Genomic DNA, 16,507 nt, shown 5'->3' with positions numbered 1-16,507 from the left:
GGTCCGTGGGCGGCAGAGTCATTTCTTAGCTGTAAGATGGCGGCCCTTGAATGAAGTGGGTGACGGATAAATAGGCTGAAGAATGAATAAATGGGAGCCTGGCTACGTCTAGAACTCTGGCAGCTTTGTGGGGTGGGGACGTGGGCTGAGCAGTGGCCCACAGGGGCTGTCACAAGGGGGGCAGACCCCAGGGCAGTCAACCTGGCACTTTCTGGGAGCACCTACAGATGTGCTTGGGCACAGATGATGCTGTCTCTGCTGAGGGGCCTGGAGGGCTTGCGCAGGGCTGCTTCTGGGAGGCGGTCAGTCAGAGCTAGAGACCAGGTGTGGGTGGGCGCGCGCAAACTGTTCTTCACGAGACTGTAAAAGTCTACCTCGAGTGTTCTATTTTTAAAAGCCAAATAGCAGCATTCTTCTTCCTGCCCCCAAAGTGAAAAATCTCAGAGCAGCAGATTGTTCTGGTCGAGGACAAGGTGGGCAGGACAGGGAATAGAATGAGCCACAGGGGAAGAGAAGCAGCAGAGGAAAAGTGTGCGTCTTCCACCCCATAAGCACAACGTTCCCCTGCTGCAGATACACCAGCCACAGAGACCAGAAACCTCACCAAGCTATCACTGGTCCCCTGTGCCCCTCTCTCCTCAGCAGAGGAAGACCTGTGCATGGGAGAAGGGGCTCTTTATCTTCGCCAGGGATAGGACTAGCATGGATGAGAGCAGGTGCAGACAGTACAGGAGCCCAGATTCTAGCCCAACAGTAGTTTTTATTCTCTAGGAACAAAGATATGTGGGAAAGAAACTCCAAAAGGAAACGGGAGCATGAATGACCAAATGACACTAGGGTGCGTGGCTCAGGAGTTCAGACAGATGGCACATTCCACAGTGGACCTGGTCATGCCCTGGTTTCTTAGATTAACATCTGCTCCGTCCCCAGGTGCCCATTACAGGGGTGGAGGGTGGGGCAGCGAGGTGGAAAGCTTCCCTACTCTACGCGAAGGAGATGAATGTACCTGTGTGTTCCGAGAGGTCTCTTGGGGACACCAAAACCTCCCTCTCAAGAACGGAGGTAGACAGATAAGAATGAGAGGGGCCTGGGTATCACAGACAACCTGAAAGTAGTGTTCCAGGGGCCCTTTGTGGCTGACAGAATGTGTGCTCCAATGGGACTGCAAGGGAAGCGATAGCTGGCCAAGGCAGCTCTGAGTTTTACAGGGAGATGGTCAGTCTTGCCAAAGTGGGCCCAGCACTGCTATCCCCACTCACTTCAAAGGAGCTTGACGACATGGAATCAGAAGCCATTATCCTTTTGCCAGAGGATTTACCTCTATCCCCATTTCTGGCAAAATCCTGCCCCCTGCAAGCCTGGTTCTCTAGAGAACAGAATGGCAAGGAACAGGAAGAACCCTGTCCTACTCTCACACCTCCTGTGACATGACAGCTTCTACTGCAGCACAAACTCCCAAGAGCAAGGTCCTTTGGTATGGGCAAGGTCATCCAGTCCTTGATCGCCCCTGCAGATCATCCCTGTACCACAGGGTGGCCTCTGGGCTGGGTCTCAAGTCCAGATCACAGTGAGGTCTCCTGGAGGATGAAGGTGGGGCTGATGCCCTGGTGGGCTGGGCCTGCCTCAGGCATGGCCAAGGCCTCCTTGTCATTGCTGCCCCTCAGCATCCCATTGCTCATCTTCTCCGGAAACACAGCAGTGTCCACGGAGAGGTCCTGGGGACACAGAGCAAAGGGAGCGGGTGGGGTGAACGTGAGACAAAGGGGAGGTGAAGGAACCTCCCTTTTCTCTTGCAGGAAAGGTGACCCTGCTTTGATCCCGGCTAGAAAGGAGACCAGTGAGGAGCAGTGGGGGAGAAAGGGAGGAGCAGGCCCGGGGGGAGCACGCGGTGGGAGGAGGGAGACGAAAGGCCAGCAGCTGTGGCCTCTCAGGGCCGAGACCCTTCTGCCCATCAAGCCCCGCTCCCCTGTGGGAAGGAGCCGGGCAGCTGCTGTGGGACCGCCCAGCTCAGGCAAATCATCCGAGAAAGGGGGGCTGAGAGGAGAAAGAAAAGGGAGGGCCGGGAATGGGGAGGCCCAGCAGGCGTGAGACAGGGAAGGGAGGGGGACCTGACGGCAGAGGGGCTACCTGGCTGTGGGTTTTGCAGTGAAGTCGCTTCTGACAGGACACAGGCAGGAGGGCAATGAGTTTCGGCAACACTGGGTAAATGGTCCGAGGGTTCAGGCTCCGGCCCCGCATTCCCCCTGAAGACAGAGAGCTCCTGAGGCTCCTACTGTGTAGCCAGGGCACACCCCCAGCCATCCATTCTCAGTGCTCCGATCCCCAGCCCCCACCCACCTCCTCGAGCTGAGCTCCACCAAGAAGCCTGACTGTTCCAGACACCCAGGAGCCCAGGACTCCCTGTGCCCCCATCACGCCCCCTCACCACTGAGCAGGCTGACAGCCAGGCCCACCACAATGACTGTGGTGGAGTTGTGAGCGCTGTACCATAAATACGACAGGGAATAGAGCCGCTGTAGCCCTGTGGGCCTGGGGAGAGCAAAGGGTGAGGACAATTAGCAGTTCATCAGCAGGGCATTCCTCAGGCATCAGGCTCCACCCACCTACATGGTCCTAGAGTCCTGGGACCCAACACCCAACATTTCCCCGCCCCCCAGCCTCTGGTGGCCCATCCCTTAGCAAGGCCCCTAGAAAACCCCTCAAAAATGAGCTGTTCTCCCCAAGAAGAAAGTGAGCTCTGACTCACTTGGAGAGGGTAGTCGAGGGCATCAGTGTAGCCATGGACATGGCAGTCAGATTGCCGGGCAGGGAAAAGCTGGACCCATTAGAGGGAGAGGGCGCTCTGCCGGAGCCCATGCTGGTCACTATGCTCCCAATGCCGATCCAGAAGGCCATGACCAGCCCAGCCAACAGGCCCACGATGGCACCCTGCCCAGAGACACGGCACACTCTCCTGTCACAATGCCAGCCCCACCAACCCTTCGCGCCAATTCCCAGCACTCACGGTGAGAGCCCTGCCAAGCCATTTCCCAGGCGCACCCCCACACATGACCCTGGAGCCCGATGGGTCACTCACAGGAGGATTGGCACAAGGAAAGAACATCCCAAGGCAGAAGAGTCCGAGCAGCGGCCCCCCAACCATACCAAAGATGCTGATTGCCGCCTGCAGAGGACGCGGTTGAGAAAAAGAGAAAAGAATATGCAAGCTCAGAGACCCCTGGCCTCACCAACGTGGCACAAGCCACCACCACTGCCTCAGAGCCCCACTTGTCAGATCTGTCTGTCCGTCTCACCACCATCAGGACGCGGGATTCCAGGGAGCAGAAGTGAGTAAGGGAATGTGCTTGGGGTTCTCCTGAGGCTGATTCTTAGATGTCTCTGAACCAACAATGACCCTGGGGCTTTTGGCTTCTTGAGAGTCTGTTCACAGCTAAAGGTAGCCCATGCAAGGGGAATTTCTGACACCTGCCCCCTATGACATTCCTTTCACAAGAACTGTCTTCTTCCATTTCTGGTTACAATCAGCTCCTTTTCTCCCTTAAAAATTGCCTTCTTCTCTCCATAGTCATTACCTGCAGCACAGGTCCCATCTGGGAGGAAATATAGGCCATGCCCAGACAAAGCAGCCCATAGCCAAAGGCTGGGGAGAAAGGAGGAGGAAAGAAGTAGACGTGAGTTAACACAATAAAAGGGGGAAAAGTAGAGCAAAGCTCCTTCCCCAGCCAAACTACTACCTCTGCGTCCCTGGAAACAGGGCACATTACCTCAGGCCCTAGCTCCAGGTCCCTCCCACCCTGTCCTCACTCTTACGTGACTCAGAGACCTCCCCAGGAAATTTCCCAACATGTAAACAAGGCTGGTGCTTCACTGGGCAAGGGCTGAGCCCAGGCTAAAGCTGGTGCTTCAAAGCACATGGACAACAGTGCTTAGCGTGTGTCTTAGAAAGAACATGGCTGAAGAGATGAGAAGGCATAATCCCACCGATGATTCTGGAAAGCATGGTGGCCCGGACTTCAGAGAAATGAGGGAACCAGGGTCGAATCAAGTCTTCCATCGTAACAGTTGCCAGTGAATTAAAAGCAGAGGATATGGTGCTGAAAGGAGGAAGAGAAAGACAAGTCTGGAAGCTGAGAAAAGCAAACCTAACAAAAGACCCCACTGAGGGACTAGTGCCCTGAAGGCAGGAGAGGACGTGTGCAGCCCAAACACCATCCTGACAGGTGGCAGCCGAGGAAGAGGCCTGGGAGGCAGGAACACCTGGCCTCTTCTGAGTGGGGTACAGGTTTGGTTCAAGGAGGTCAATTCCTGGTATCATAAAGGAAAAGGAATCCGTCACCAAAAGGGGCATCTCTCAGGAGAGGACAGGCCCTGCTCCCACACAGATGAGCTTCCCTTGTCATTCACACATGAACAAGCACAATGAGAGACTCAGAGGGGCCCCTGCTCCACCCGTCACCTTGTACCCAGTGGGGGTCCGCTGTGTCGAGCCTGAGAGAAAAGGCCAAAGAGCGTACCTGAGGGAGCCACTGAAGAGGCAGGCCACGAAGAGCCCAGGCAGGCCTGGCAGGCCTCTCAGGAGATCCATCACAAAGTACAGGACGAACTGCAGGCAGAGCAGAAGCGCACCACTCTCCTCAGAGAAGCCCTTCCTTGGGGTGAGCCGCCCTTCTCCAGGGCACACGGCCCTTCTCCAGGGCATGCCACCCTTTCCCTGCACGTGCCAGCCAGTCTGTGGAGACTGGGTACGTTAGGAAGGAGGACAGGCACTGCAGGCGACCCCACAGTACGTGGAGAGAGAAGGACACAGCCCGCACCCCTGCTCTGCCCCGGCGAGGGGCGTGACTTGAGCATGCCAGCCACCCCGTTGCTCAACCTTTTCTCCTCTGCAAAACAAGGCTGTCGGGCGGGTTAGATGAGACCAGGCGTGTGACGGCCCCCCGCAGAGCAGGCGGTGCAGAGCAGAGTCACTCAAGGCAGGTCTCCGCCCCCGCAGAGTGGGCACTGTGGTTAGCACGGGGCTGGGACGCTCACATGCTGGACGGCAGATTCCCGCAGCAGGAAGGACCTTACATCTATTTCCCACCCAGGGTGCGAGTCCTTTCTGCAGCCACCCAGACACTCCCCTTGGGGGTCCAGGAGCGGGGTGGGGAGGCCGCCTCACCTGGTCAGGGGCGGCCTGAGTCTGCTGGGTGCTCATGGGGTACTCCTGGTAGTAGGCGAACATGACCAGACCAATGAGGCAGCCCATGCAGAGGACCACCTGCTGGCAAGGGAAGACGGCGTAGCAGGAGCTGCAAGAGAGGCCAGTGCTGAGTGGGGAAACAGCGTCAGCAGGCACGTCCCCGAGCCCCAGAAAGCAGGTCCGCGTCCTGCCAGTGGGTGTGTGTGCACTCTGGCATCCCGTCCCTCCCCAGCTTGGGGAAGAGAGTGGAACGGGGGCCCACTCTCTTCCCCCAGCCTGCGCTCCCTGGTTTTCCTGGCCCTGCACTCACAGCACTGCAGCCTTCTCCGTGCGGGAACTGAGGTAGCGCTGCACCTGAGCCTGGTTCACTCCATACAAGGAGAGCATCATGAAGACACCCCCGAAGGCCAACGTCCAGAAAGTGTGCCGCACAAAAGGGTCCGGATCCAGCCTGCCACAGACACCGACATGTCACTGCTGCCCCAGACACTCAGCTCTCCTTGCCCTCCTACAACAGGGGACAGGGCAGACACAGCTGCCAGGGCCAAGGTGGATTCAAGACAGGGCAGCAGGTTGGGTGGGGAGGGGGTGGTTCCATTCCTCCAACCACAGCCTCATCCAAGGGACTAAAAACATCCTGACACTCAACCACTGGCCAGAACACTGTGCTCACCCTCCATCTCTGCAGTGCCAGCCTCCCACTGGCCTCAAGGCCACATTTCAACTTCCACAGCTTGCCCGCTGCTTACTATAGGCACTGTGGACCTCTCTAGACGAGGAAGGGGTGTACTTACTCGATTCCAGAGATAAGGCCATGCTGGGAAGCCACATCCCACACGTGCCCGAAGCCGCCCACCTTGGCCGACCCTACAATGATAACTGCCAGCTGCCCTAGGAACATGACCAGTGTCTGGAACACATCTGTCCAGATGACTGCCTTCAGTCCACCCTGCAGGGAAAAGACAGCACACCTGCCACAGATGTCTATGAAACCATACCACCAGCGAGGGCACAAGACAGCTGCCAGCATGTATAGCTGCCGATATCCTGCTGACATCATTTCCTGCCCCCCCACCCCCTACCTTCATATCCCAGCCCCCACCTTCATATCCCAGCTCCTACCTTCATATCCCATCCCCCACCATAATCCCATCTCATTTCCTACATCTCATTTCACAGCACCCTAGAATGTCATGTCATCTCTTCATCTATATTCTTATCTCGCATACCACCCACCTACTTATCTCATCCCATCTTTCCCTGTTCCTCCCATCTCCCTCCTGATTTCATCTCCTCTCCTCCCTCCCCTGAGATTAACCACGCTTACCAGAGCAGTGTAGACAGTACAGACAATGCCTAGGGTCAGCACTGACAGCCAGAGATCAAAGCCGGTCACTGTAAACAGATAAAAGTCACATTCCTGTCTCCAGAGGAGCGTTTCCCAGCCAAGAAGCCAGAGAAGCCTTGGTTAGATACGAAGCACTTGATCATTAAGGATGAAAGCAATCATTTACCACAATGGAAAAAAAAAATGTTTGCAAAGCTCCACCAAAAGGTGTTGATTAACCAATTCAGATGGGGCATGGTAATGTTTGATTAGCTTTCCACCTGTAGTAGAGACCAGCCAAGGGCCCAGGCAGTGAAATAACTCCCTGGTCACAGTTGGATTCTTTTCTGCACACTTTTCTCTACCTGCCCCTCCCAAAGGTTTTTCTCAGCCTGCAGTGGCTGGGAGCCAGGGGCTGTGACTCCTCACCTGCATTGAGGGCCAATGATGGTGCATAGAGGACAACCCCCATGTAGATCACCTGTCGGGTGTGGAAAAGAGAATGTGAGGGGGAAGAAGAGATGAGGGTGGGCAGAGAGAAGAGGAAAGATGGACCTCAGCGCCAACATCCCAACGGCCTCCTTTCACCTAGGCGCACCTCCCTCTCCCTTCTTCCAAAGTTTGGCTTGCTGCCACCATAGCATCTGTGCCGGTACTAGAAGGAATGGGAAGCAGGATGCCTCTGGGGGCTGCAGGAATTTCAGTGTTGCAGTCTGAGAGTAGGGAAGGCTCCAGGTGCCTCAGCAAGCCTAAGTCCAGGTTCTCCTACCATGCATCAAGCTCAATTTCTATCCTCATTCCACTTACCATCTGAAAGATGAAGGTCACGGTCCCACAAACCCGTACAGCTTTATTGAACCGGAGCTCCAGGTACTAGGTAGGAATAGATATTTAAAAAAAAAAAAGGTATTCCTCCCCACTCCACCCCCAACAACTCACACACAACTTCCCTCAAGAGGCCAGGAACAGAGAAAATATCCAACTCACATCCACTCTGGGCCCCACTCAGCACAGTACCCTCCTTCCCCTGCAACTCCCATCTTCAACCAGAGAGAACTTCTAAACACCTGATGTATTCCCTGTCACTCTCATTAGGCAGAGGAGATTCATGGGCCCAGACCCCTCTGTGTCCTGTTCCTCCTCCCCACCCTGATCCCAGGGGTCCTACGTGCTCCTCCCTACCTACCTCATAGGCACTAGTGAGATGCAGGCGGTAGAAGATTGGGATGAAGACATGTGCTGGGATCAGCAGCCCCAGGAGATAGGAGCAGCCCAGGAACCAGTACTGGGTCCCAAATCGGTAGATCTCGGACGGCACGCCCAGGATGGCCACGGCTGACTGGAAGGTGGCCAGCAAAGACAGCGCCACAGGAAGGCAGCCCATTTTGCGGTCTGCCAACAGCAGCTGGCCGATGGTACGTCGGCCCCAGCCACGATAGGCATGGTAGAGCCCAATGGCAAGGGAGAGAACCAGCAGCAGGACAAAGACCACATAGTCCACCAGGGAGAAGGCGGATACGACCACGTTGGTGTCTGAGGCTGGGGGAAGGGGGGTGGAGGTGCTCACCGCCACACTCATATCCTCTCTGTGTCTGTGACCTGCAGCCACCTGCTGCTCCGGGGGTCTGGGCTGCCACTCGGCTGGGCAGTGGCAGGCAAGTGGCTACAACCGGACTCCCAGCCACCGTCTCACAGTCCTCCTCCACCACCAAGTGACACTGTCCAGGTGAGCTGCAAAGAAATCGGCACTTAGTCAGGCCTATCCTGCCTTCATGGCCACCCACCCCTGGGCCTGTGCATCCCACACCCTTCAGATTTGGACTAGCCAGCTCCGTGGCAGCCCTTGAAGGTCTGGAGGTACCGATATGGGTTTGGTAGGGCAGAGAGGGCAGGGAGGAAGCAGCAGATTGAGACAGCCAGGAGACATCTACTTGCCAAAGACCTTTTGGGTGTACAGGGCTGTGAAACTTAAGAACCTTCTTAGGTCTCCACCCTAGGGGTGAAAGAAAAATCAACTCTAGCCCACGTTTCTTCTCAGAATTCCCTGCCCCCACTTACAGGCACAGACCCAGTCACTACAATGAACTAAGCCAGCAGAGCCCAGCCTGGCGCCACAACCCAGCAGGGAAGAAGAAACAGAGACTAATGACAGCATGGCCTCCTCTATTCTCCCAGCCTCAGCCCCCACCTCCCATGATCCCCAGTGTCACCTTCCTAACAGCACCCCTTCTCAGCACGGATCACCAGGGAGACCACCTCCACGGCAGCCCCAAACTCCATTTCAGGCATCCCCAGGCCAACCACTCTACTCTCCCCAACACCGCTAAATAAGCCCTGCCACCCACCTCAGCCCCTCTACCTGTAACACCACAGTCAATAGCAGATCCAGGAAGAGTGGTGGGATTCAAAAGTGAGGGGGCAATGTGCTGGAGCCAGGGGTTCAGAGCTACAATCCCAGGTGCACTCTGGAGACAAGCAAACCAGCCAAGGAGCTGGGGGCAACAAACAGTCAGGGAAAGTGGTCCTATCCCACGGGAGCAGACACCTACCTCAAGAAGCAATCCCTGTTCTGAAGCAAAGCTGCCTGGAGAAGCTGTGTGTCCGGAGCCGGGCAGAGGCCTGGTCTATAAGTGGCTGAGGGGAGATGAGGAACTGGGGGTGGAGCGAAGCCCAGCAGCTATTTGTTCTGGCCCCTTCAGGGAACCAATCACTGTGGTCCAAATGGCCCTATCACCCTGCAGCCCCCAAACTCCAGCTGAGCCCTAGAGGCTCCAGAATGGGGAGCAGGGAGCTCACATTCAACAGCATTCTTAGATGGATTAGGCTTTCACTGCAAGTCCCACTTGGCACTGAGTGCTTGGGGCAGGGGGGTTGGAAAAGAGTTGCTGAGAGATGGGAAAGTTGCTTTTCTAACTCCTGCATAAGAAGAAATACTAATCCTCAAAGAAGACACCATTATCCTCAGAACAAGGACCAGATTGCTGTATGCCAAAACTTAAAGGAATCTTCAGGGATCACTCACTATTACAACCCCCTCAACTTACCGACAAACACGCTGAGGCCCATGAATTTAGCCTGACATGATGTCAGTTAACATTTTTTGAACACCTGTTATATAACCCAGCAGTGTAGTATGTACTTTATAAGCATCAACAATAATAAGTAATAAGTAACCATACCTATCCCGTTCAAAACACCATGTCTCAGGTTACAAACTTTATATGAATACTCTCTAGTTCCCTCGGGTTGCACAGCATGATATAAAACAAGGAGAAAAAACAGTGCTGTCAGTAGGTATGAGAGGTAATTCACCAGGAGCCCCTCCCCCAGTACTCCCAGAACCAGGGCTAGAGCAGAGTGTTAATTGTTGTCAGTCATTTCTGGAACAAAGTTGAGATTTCAACTAATCTAGAGACTGATTAATATAAACTATGTCTTCTGTTCTTACCCACTAGGAGAAAGATCAACCTAGCTGCCTTGCAGCTCTCCTACATTGTGTTCTTGGACTGATGTTGCCTGGCTGGCAAGATAGGGCCTCATGCAGATCAAACCTGAACTCTGAACCTCCTGGAGTCAATTAAGAGAGGAAATCACAGTTGGCAACTCTTGAATCACATGTTCTACTGAGTCAGAACTGTTAGTCTCTAGAACAATGTTTCCAACAGGTCACTTAGGTTTAACCTAAGATGCATTGGGCCTTCTTGCATCACACCATGTTGAGTTTTCTCACTCCTCTTTGGCAAGTTTTCATTACTGTGATAGAGGTGATGGGAACTACCAGAGAGTAAGAGGAGAGATGTCTGCTGTGTGCAAATAACACTGTGTAGAGGTAAAGCGTTAACAATACAGCTAGACAGGTGGCTGGAGAGAGGAAAAACGGTCCAAGTAGAGACTGGAAAATAGATATACAGAAATGCAGACCCTCTAATGCTGCAGTAAACTGGCAGGGCTTCCTGAGGATTCTATTTGCATGAGATGCAGAGAACTTTCCTCGAAGGCTGAAGAAAGAGAGTCACGCAAGACGGGAAAAACCTGATCCAGTAACAAAGCCTTCATCAGACATGATTCTAAGAACGAGATAGTGGCCTTCTAAAAACTCTACACTGGGGACTTTCCTGGCTGTCCAGTGGTTAAGACTCCATGCTTCCACGGCAGGAGGACTTGGGTTGGATCCCTGGTTGAGGAATTAAGATCCCACTTGCCAAAAACCAAACCAAACAAACAAAAAACCCTGTACACTGATCTAAACCCCATGGACTAGCATCTCTCTGAGGGGAGCCAAAAGTAAGAGATAACTTGTTTCACTAAAACTCTCACACACAGGACACAAACAGTGGGCTATGGGATTCTTTTAAAAACCCCAAGATACACACAGACAAGAAAGAGAGTCATTCTTCACCACCCTAACCCCACTCTCACTTTGGTCACAACCTACAAAAGACGCCTACAAAAGGCAAAGGAGCCACTGCAGGACAAACCTTCCCCAAAAGATGCCTTCAAAATCTGTCTCTGTCCCTAGAATCACTCAAGGTCTGAAAGTCTTTAGGGGCCCTCATAAAATGCTAGTAACTATTAACACCTTAGAAAAGGCACCAGCCCTCCAAAAAGAAATCCTTTCAGGAGATTCCAGACACGTGGGGGAAGGTGAAAGGGAAGCCAGGCTACTGAAGACGAGCTCTGGTTAGCTCTGATGAGCTTCTGCTGGCCCCAATCAAGGCCAACACTCAGTCCCTCCCGGCACGGGGCTCGCTCGGCGCCCTTCAGTCAGGGCGCCGGGCCACCGCGGGACAGCGCTTGTCTTTCCCTTACCTCCGCGGCCCAGCCAAGCCTAAGAAGGTCCCGTGGTTCTTCTCGAGATCTGCATCGCTCCCTTTTCCTGGGAAGGCAAAGGAAACGGAGTTACGGAAGCATCTATCCCGCGCCTACCTCCTCGCCAGCACATGGGACGCCGCGTGGTTTCAGGACTGAGCTGAAGGGGACAGGGTGCACCGAGCGTCCCCAGGCTCTTCTCCCCCCGACGCCCTTCGCCCTTCGCTCCTCCATCACCCTTAACCTCTTTATTTCCTGGTTTCTCTCCTTCCCTCCACCTCGCGTGCGAGGTGGCACGACACTATCGCCTCGCCGCGGGCACCTCAGATCTTCCCGGGCCGCCAGGCTAGGGGCCGGCCCATCCCGCCCCTCATCTCTCCGCTCCGCCCCGCCCCTCCTCGCCCCTCCCCACCCCGACGCCACTCTCCTGAGCCGGCCCACCCCCTCACGGCCCGCCCCCTCCCGGCCCACCTGCCGGGGCTCCACACGTGGGTCCGGCCGCCGTCGGAGAGCCGGCCCCGCCGCGCTAGGTCGGGTGACAGCGGGGTCCCGCCCCCTGCCCGCCCCCGCCGCCATGTTTACTGAGGGCAAAGGGATTAACCCCGGGCCGCTGAGAAGACGCGTTCCCGGCGTCTGGACGCCGGGAACGCGGCGTTGGCAGAGCGCTGGCGCGGAGGCCTTCGCTTAAAGGGGAAAGGAAAAGGGGGTGGTCAGTCCCCCCGCATGAGGACTGGGGCGCAGAGAGAAGAGCGCTGACCTCCGCGACTAGCAGCGACCCCCAGCCCTCCCCGGACCCAGCGGCCGAGCGTACCAGCCCGGCTGACTAGGCCACGCCCCGGGCGAGGGCGTGACGCGTGGGAGGCGGGGCCACACGCGCAAGTCTCGCGATCGGCAGAGGAGGACGGAGGGAGCGGAAAATGGCCGCTCGCGGGCTCTCGAGTCCTTTGAGCTTGGTACCCGGGGCTGCAGCCCTGCTCCTCGTTCTGAGCGTGGAAAGGGCTTTGGCGCTACCCGAGGTACTGAAGCAAATTAAGGGCTGGGTTGAAACAGAGTTGCTCGCCGGCCCTCGGCACTCCCCCGTTCCTTGCCTGCCCGCAGCCCTGATTTCGTCCCTGAGGCCTCCCTAGCCGTAGCCCAGCCAACTCCCACTTCCCAGTACTCACTCCGCTGTCTCCCAGCGCCTTCGTTCTGCCGACGTCCAGAGGCCTTTAAAATTTGACTTCTTTGCTCCCTAACCTTTGAACAAGTTTAAGTTGTTCTTTCTACAAACGAGTACTCTGGCCATTCTGCAAGCTTACAGCGTACGAATGCGGTATATTGTGCGTTGGCAGGACTGTACTTTCTGTAATGCTTGATGAGTTCTTTGTGTACCTGCAGTCCTTTTACACCCGGCCAAATCGGGGCTGACAGATTGAGAAGTCACTGCAGAGGGCATAATAAATATGTTCAAGTAGTAATTCTCAAAGATGAGGTCCTTCCCTGAACAAGATCTGGTACAGAAATTCTCAGGTGCGCTGTTTTGGCGCCTGGTTCCAGGGGGAAGAAGCGCGTCTTCTAGTACATCTGACATTAAGGTAGGACACTTCCGTGCCCTGTGTTGGAGGAATTCTGGAGAGTGTACCGGCAGTTAACTTTTGATCCTCGTTTTTTCTCTTGGCTTTTCTTTCTGGAGTCCTAATAGTTTTCTCTCTTCTGCAGATATGCAGCCAGTGTCCAGGGAGTGTGCAGAATTTGTCAGAAGTGGCTCTTTATTGTAAGGGGACACCAGAGCTAATGCTGCATGCCCGCTGCTGCCTGAATCGGAAGGGCATCATCGTGGGGTGAGGAAGGAGAAGACATCCCTGGAAATTGGAAAAGAGTTCCCAAACCAAACTCACCAAGGCGTGCCTGATTGGCTTTTGGGATAAATATTTGTGCCTGTTTGGGAGGCGTCTAAACCTTGAGTCTCAGACTTAAATCTGTTAGAGCATTTTTGGCAAAGTAAACAACCCTGTGGTCCTTCGTGGTTGAAAATGCATAAAAGTCATAATTTTTAGCATTTTTTAAAGCTTGTTTCTTTTGTTTATTATCAACTCTTTGGCTTATTTACTGTGTGTCTCCATGAAATGACTCCTTTGGCCTCCAGGACACTATGAAATACGGTTTTCCTCTCCTTCTATTTACTTCATGTTTGTCTTTGAGGCAAATTTCTCTTCTTGTCCCCTTATGTAGATTAGTCTCTGCATTGTTTTCCTTTTATACTCTTGAGAATCCATCTATTCTTACAGCTTCAGCCATTATGCAGGCATCTTCCCAAACTAGATCTCTTTTACTTTCTTGATCTCTCTCCAAGCTCCAGATATGTGTGGGTACCTCTAGTTTCCTATTAAACATTTCCTCTTTCAGAGCACCCACACTTTAGACTCAAAATGTCATGTCTTGCTTCCATTCTTCTCTTTCCCTAATCTACCTAAATACTTCTTTATGTTAAACTTTCTGATAAACAATTTTTTTCTTTTCATTATTACTCTCTGGCTTTAAAATTAGACTTATAATTGTCTCTTTCCCTAGGATAGAGTTCAAACCAGAAACTACCACACACTGGCCCAACCCACCTTTCCAATATTACTTTCAATTATTTGTCCACTCAGACTTTCCCTGAGGGTCTGGCTTCAGCCAGACAATCCTGCCTCCCAAAGCATTCCACCTTTGTTTCTTTGTTCAAGCCTCTCTCTTTACCTAAAATTGCCTTCCTCCACCAAATTATGGCACATCTGTCTTTTAATTCCAGCATCTTTTGTGAATGCTCCCTACTACTAAAAACCAGAGTAATATCTTTTTATTTTTTTACTTCCTTTAATCATTAGTATCTGTACCACTCAAATTAATTTTATATACTGTTCATATTGTAATTTAATGTTTATATTGTTTTTATTTTTGGTGATGGTCTTGTTCCCCTACTACATTGTAAGCCACTTCCAAGCTAAGGTACTGAATGCTATTTTTAATTCTCCCAATTTTAGTAGGCACTCAGTAAATATTTGTAGAATTAAGGAACAAACAGCAATAGATAGTGAAGAAAAAATAGTGTGGCATGGGCCTTAATATCCAGTAGTTCACATCGATCCAATCTGTGGTAGAAAATGCACTTGGAAAAAACTTTCATTTATGTGACTTGAATGTTTTTTCTCATATGAAGGCCTTTTGTGGATCTGAGAATCATAATATTACAATGTGAGATTCACTAATCCTGACAAGAAACAAATTTCTTTCAATATATGCAAAGATGCATAGGTATACTGGTAAGAACAGTACTATCCAGCGGAACTTTCTGCCATGATGGAAATGTTCCGTATCTGTACTCTCCAGTACAGTAGCCACTAACCATATGTTAGTGGTTACTGAACACTTGAAATGTGGCTAGTGCAAATGAGGGACTGAATTTTTAAAATTTAAATTAAGTACCTAGATGTAGCTAGTAGTGACTTAATTGGACAATGCAGGATTAAAACATCTACCAGAGTACCTAGTTTGTGGCCCTGACACAGCTCTGTTCAATTAATATTAGCTAAAAAGGGGGTTGTATTAGCTTACCCTGGATGAAGGGGAGAGACACACAGTTTTGCTGATTACCTTATTTCCTCAGGCTGGACCTCCAGAACTGCTCTCTGAAGGACCCTGGTCCAAACTTTTCTCAGGCACATACTGCTATTATCATGTAAGTCATTAGTTATCCTCCTTCCCATAAGGTGACTATAGCAAAGGGTTGATGGGGAAGTCTTTGAGGATGGACTCCTAAAAGATGTTTGAATATCGCCTGTACTTGGACAACTCAGAATGAGAACTGGATTACCAGTCCAGAAACACAGTGGATTACCAGTCACACACATTCATGTGTGAATGGAAATAAGGTGTTTTCCTAGAGCACAGTGCTAACAGTATGTGCTTTGCAGAGACCTGCAGGCAAACCCCCTCCAGGGTGATTTGACCAGCACCTTCCGTGGCTTTACCCAGCTCCAGACTCTGTGAGTAAGGGTGTGGGGTGTGGGAGAGAACCAAAGAGAGGCAGTGCTGAGAACTCATTAACTTTGGGCTGCATATTATGACTGCCTTTGTTGTGCTCAGGATACTGCCACAAGATGTCACCTGTCCTGGAGATATTAATGCCTGGGATACTGTCACTTTTTATATAAACAACCAAACTTGTGAAGCACAAAGGAACCTTTGCAACAGCACTGGGGACCCAGGTATGCTGTCTCACCTCCACCCCTCTGGAAACTGCCCCTCCTCCCTTGTATTCTCCAGTTTAGATCAGAAAGACAGTAAAGTTGCTCAAGTGCCTTTTGTTTGGGTTTCTGAAGCTTTAACCCCCAAGGAAGGAAAAGGTCTTAAAATTGTTGTGATGATGGTGATGGTGACAGTGTTCTGATTATCGATAATCTTCTTTCCACTCTACCTCTGACCTAGAAATAGTTGAGAGAATCTAAGTTGAAGCAGATATTTGGGAAGCATACCTTATGAAATCCAGTGATGTTCTCTTTTTTTTCTGGCTCCCAGAAATGTGTCCTGAGAATGGATCTTGTGCACCTGATGGTCCAGGTCTCTTGCAGTGTGTTTGTGCTGAAGGCTTCCATGGCTACAAGTGTATGCGCCAGGTGAGGAATTAGGTCTTCTAATTAGGGATAAGAGAAATGCATAGACCAAGTACCTCTCTAAAAGAACCATAGGACCAGGAGCTGATGCAAATCACCTAGAGAAGGAAACTATAAGAGAATGGCCCTGGATGAGGGTTCAGGTGTGCTGGGAAAGAACGGGGTGTTAGGTTGTAAGCCCTTGGTGTAACCCTGTGTGAAGTTTTTTTGCTCTGTTATTCACAGGGCTCGTTCTCACTGCTCATGTTCTTTGGTATTCTGGGATCCACCACGTTATCCATCTCCATCCTCCTTTGGGGGACTCAACGCCGAAAAGCCAAGGCTTCATGAGCAACATAGGTCTTCCTACTGACGTAAAGATCATCCCCATCTTAGCCCAGCCAGGGAGGTCTAGACATCATTGGTCAGCGGATGCTCCCTCCCAAGGCAGAGGCCGCCACTGGAAGAAAGATGGAAATTTGCACAGTCCTGGGGTGTTGTAGATACCCGGTCCGGGAGTGGACTAGTTACCAGTTCCCATTTGCTGTTGACCATAATAAACCGTTTTTCTTTTTTTTC

General features: G+C 52.3%; 2 protein-coding genes across 14 annotated transcripts; one reads left to right on the top strand and one right to left on the bottom strand.

The window, feature by feature from the left end:
* Nucleotides 1-362: 362 nt before the first annotated feature.
* SLC5A6 (solute carrier family 5 member 6) lies at nucleotides 363-11,915 on the bottom strand. 10 transcript variants are annotated; one of them, XM_057740624.1, is made up of 19 exons: nucleotides 11,563-11,699; nucleotides 11,319-11,385; nucleotides 9,059-9,143; nucleotides 8,452-8,502; nucleotides 7,696-8,240; nucleotides 7,317-7,382; nucleotides 6,939-6,990; nucleotides 6,510-6,577; nucleotides 5,977-6,131; nucleotides 5,493-5,633; nucleotides 5,162-5,291; nucleotides 4,515-4,603; nucleotides 3,982-4,094; nucleotides 3,573-3,640; nucleotides 3,077-3,163; nucleotides 2,747-2,928; nucleotides 2,426-2,529; nucleotides 2,128-2,243; nucleotides 363-1,715 (listed from the first exon to the last, which is right to left on the bottom strand). In XM_057740624.1, exons 5-19 carry the CDS (start codon nucleotides 8,086-8,088, stop codon nucleotides 1,563-1,565), a joined length of 1,917 nt encoding a protein of 638 aa, XP_057596607.1. In that variant the 5' UTR covers nucleotides 8,089-8,240; nucleotides 8,452-8,502; nucleotides 9,059-9,143; nucleotides 11,319-11,385; nucleotides 11,563-11,699; the 3' UTR covers nucleotides 363-1,562. The 10 variants fall into 10 exon arrangements, with proteins under 10 accessions (XP_057596607.1, XP_057596606.1, XP_057596608.1 ...); XM_057740623.1 differs by lacking the exons at nucleotides 8,452-8,502; nucleotides 9,059-9,143 and adding an exon at nucleotides 9,689-9,749; XM_057740625.1 differs by lacking the exon at nucleotides 8,452-8,502.
* On the top strand, nucleotides 11,907-16,507 carry ATRAID (all-trans retinoic acid induced differentiation factor). Of its 4 annotated transcripts, none has more exons than XM_057740631.1 (8): nucleotides 11,907-12,334; nucleotides 12,696-12,892; nucleotides 13,017-13,138; nucleotides 14,944-15,015; nucleotides 15,251-15,322; nucleotides 15,423-15,544; nucleotides 15,855-15,952; nucleotides 16,175-16,507. In XM_057740631.1, exons 2-8 carry the CDS (start codon nucleotides 12,785-12,787, stop codon nucleotides 16,277-16,279), a joined length of 699 nt encoding a protein of 232 aa, XP_057596614.1. In that variant the 5' UTR covers nucleotides 11,907-12,334; nucleotides 12,696-12,784; the 3' UTR covers nucleotides 16,280-16,507. The 4 variants fall into 4 exon arrangements, with proteins under 4 accessions (XP_057596614.1, XP_057596615.1, XP_057596616.1 ...); XM_057740634.1 differs by having other exon boundaries at nucleotides 11,910-12,334; nucleotides 12,855-12,892; XM_057740632.1 differs by lacking the exon at nucleotides 12,696-12,892 and having other exon boundaries at nucleotides 11,909-12,334.

This window comes from Hippopotamus amphibius, chromosome 7 (assembly GCF_030028045.1).
Source record: "Hippopotamus amphibius kiboko isolate mHipAmp2 chromosome 7, mHipAmp2.hap2, whole genome shotgun sequence".
NCBI lineage: Eukaryota > Metazoa > Chordata > Mammalia > Artiodactyla > Hippopotamidae > Hippopotamus > Hippopotamus amphibius.
Note: the sequence above shows the minus strand (reverse complement) of the source record. Positions and strands in the feature narration are given on the sequence as shown.

Excerpts from the sequence above, each read along its gene's own strand:
- ATRAID (XM_057740631.1), top strand. The coding sequence starts at position 12,785 with ATGAGGTCCTTCCCTGAACAAGATCTGGTACAGAAATTCTCAGGTGCG. Across the intron at positions 15,016-15,250 it reads GCACATACTGCTATTATCAT|AGACCTGCAGGCAAACCCCC; the intron begins GTAAGTCATTAG and ends TGTGCTTTGCAG. Across the intron at positions 15,953-16,174 it reads GCTACAAGTGTATGCGCCAG|GGCTCGTTCTCACTGCTCAT; the intron begins GTGAGGAATTAG and ends TGTTATTCACAG.
- SLC5A6 (XM_057740621.1), bottom strand. The coding sequence starts at position 8,088 with ATGAGTGTGGCGGTGAGCACCTCCACCCCCCTTCCCCCAGCCTCAGAC. Across the intron at positions 5,634-5,976 it reads GGCCTTATCTCTGGAATCGA|GCTGGATCCGGACCCTTTTG; the intron begins GTAAGTACACCC and ends TGTCTGTGGCAG. Across the intron at positions 5,292-5,492 it reads ACGGAGAAGGCTGCAGTGCT|CTCCTGCTACGCCGTCTTCC; the intron begins GTGAGTGCAGGG and ends CCTCTCTTGCAG.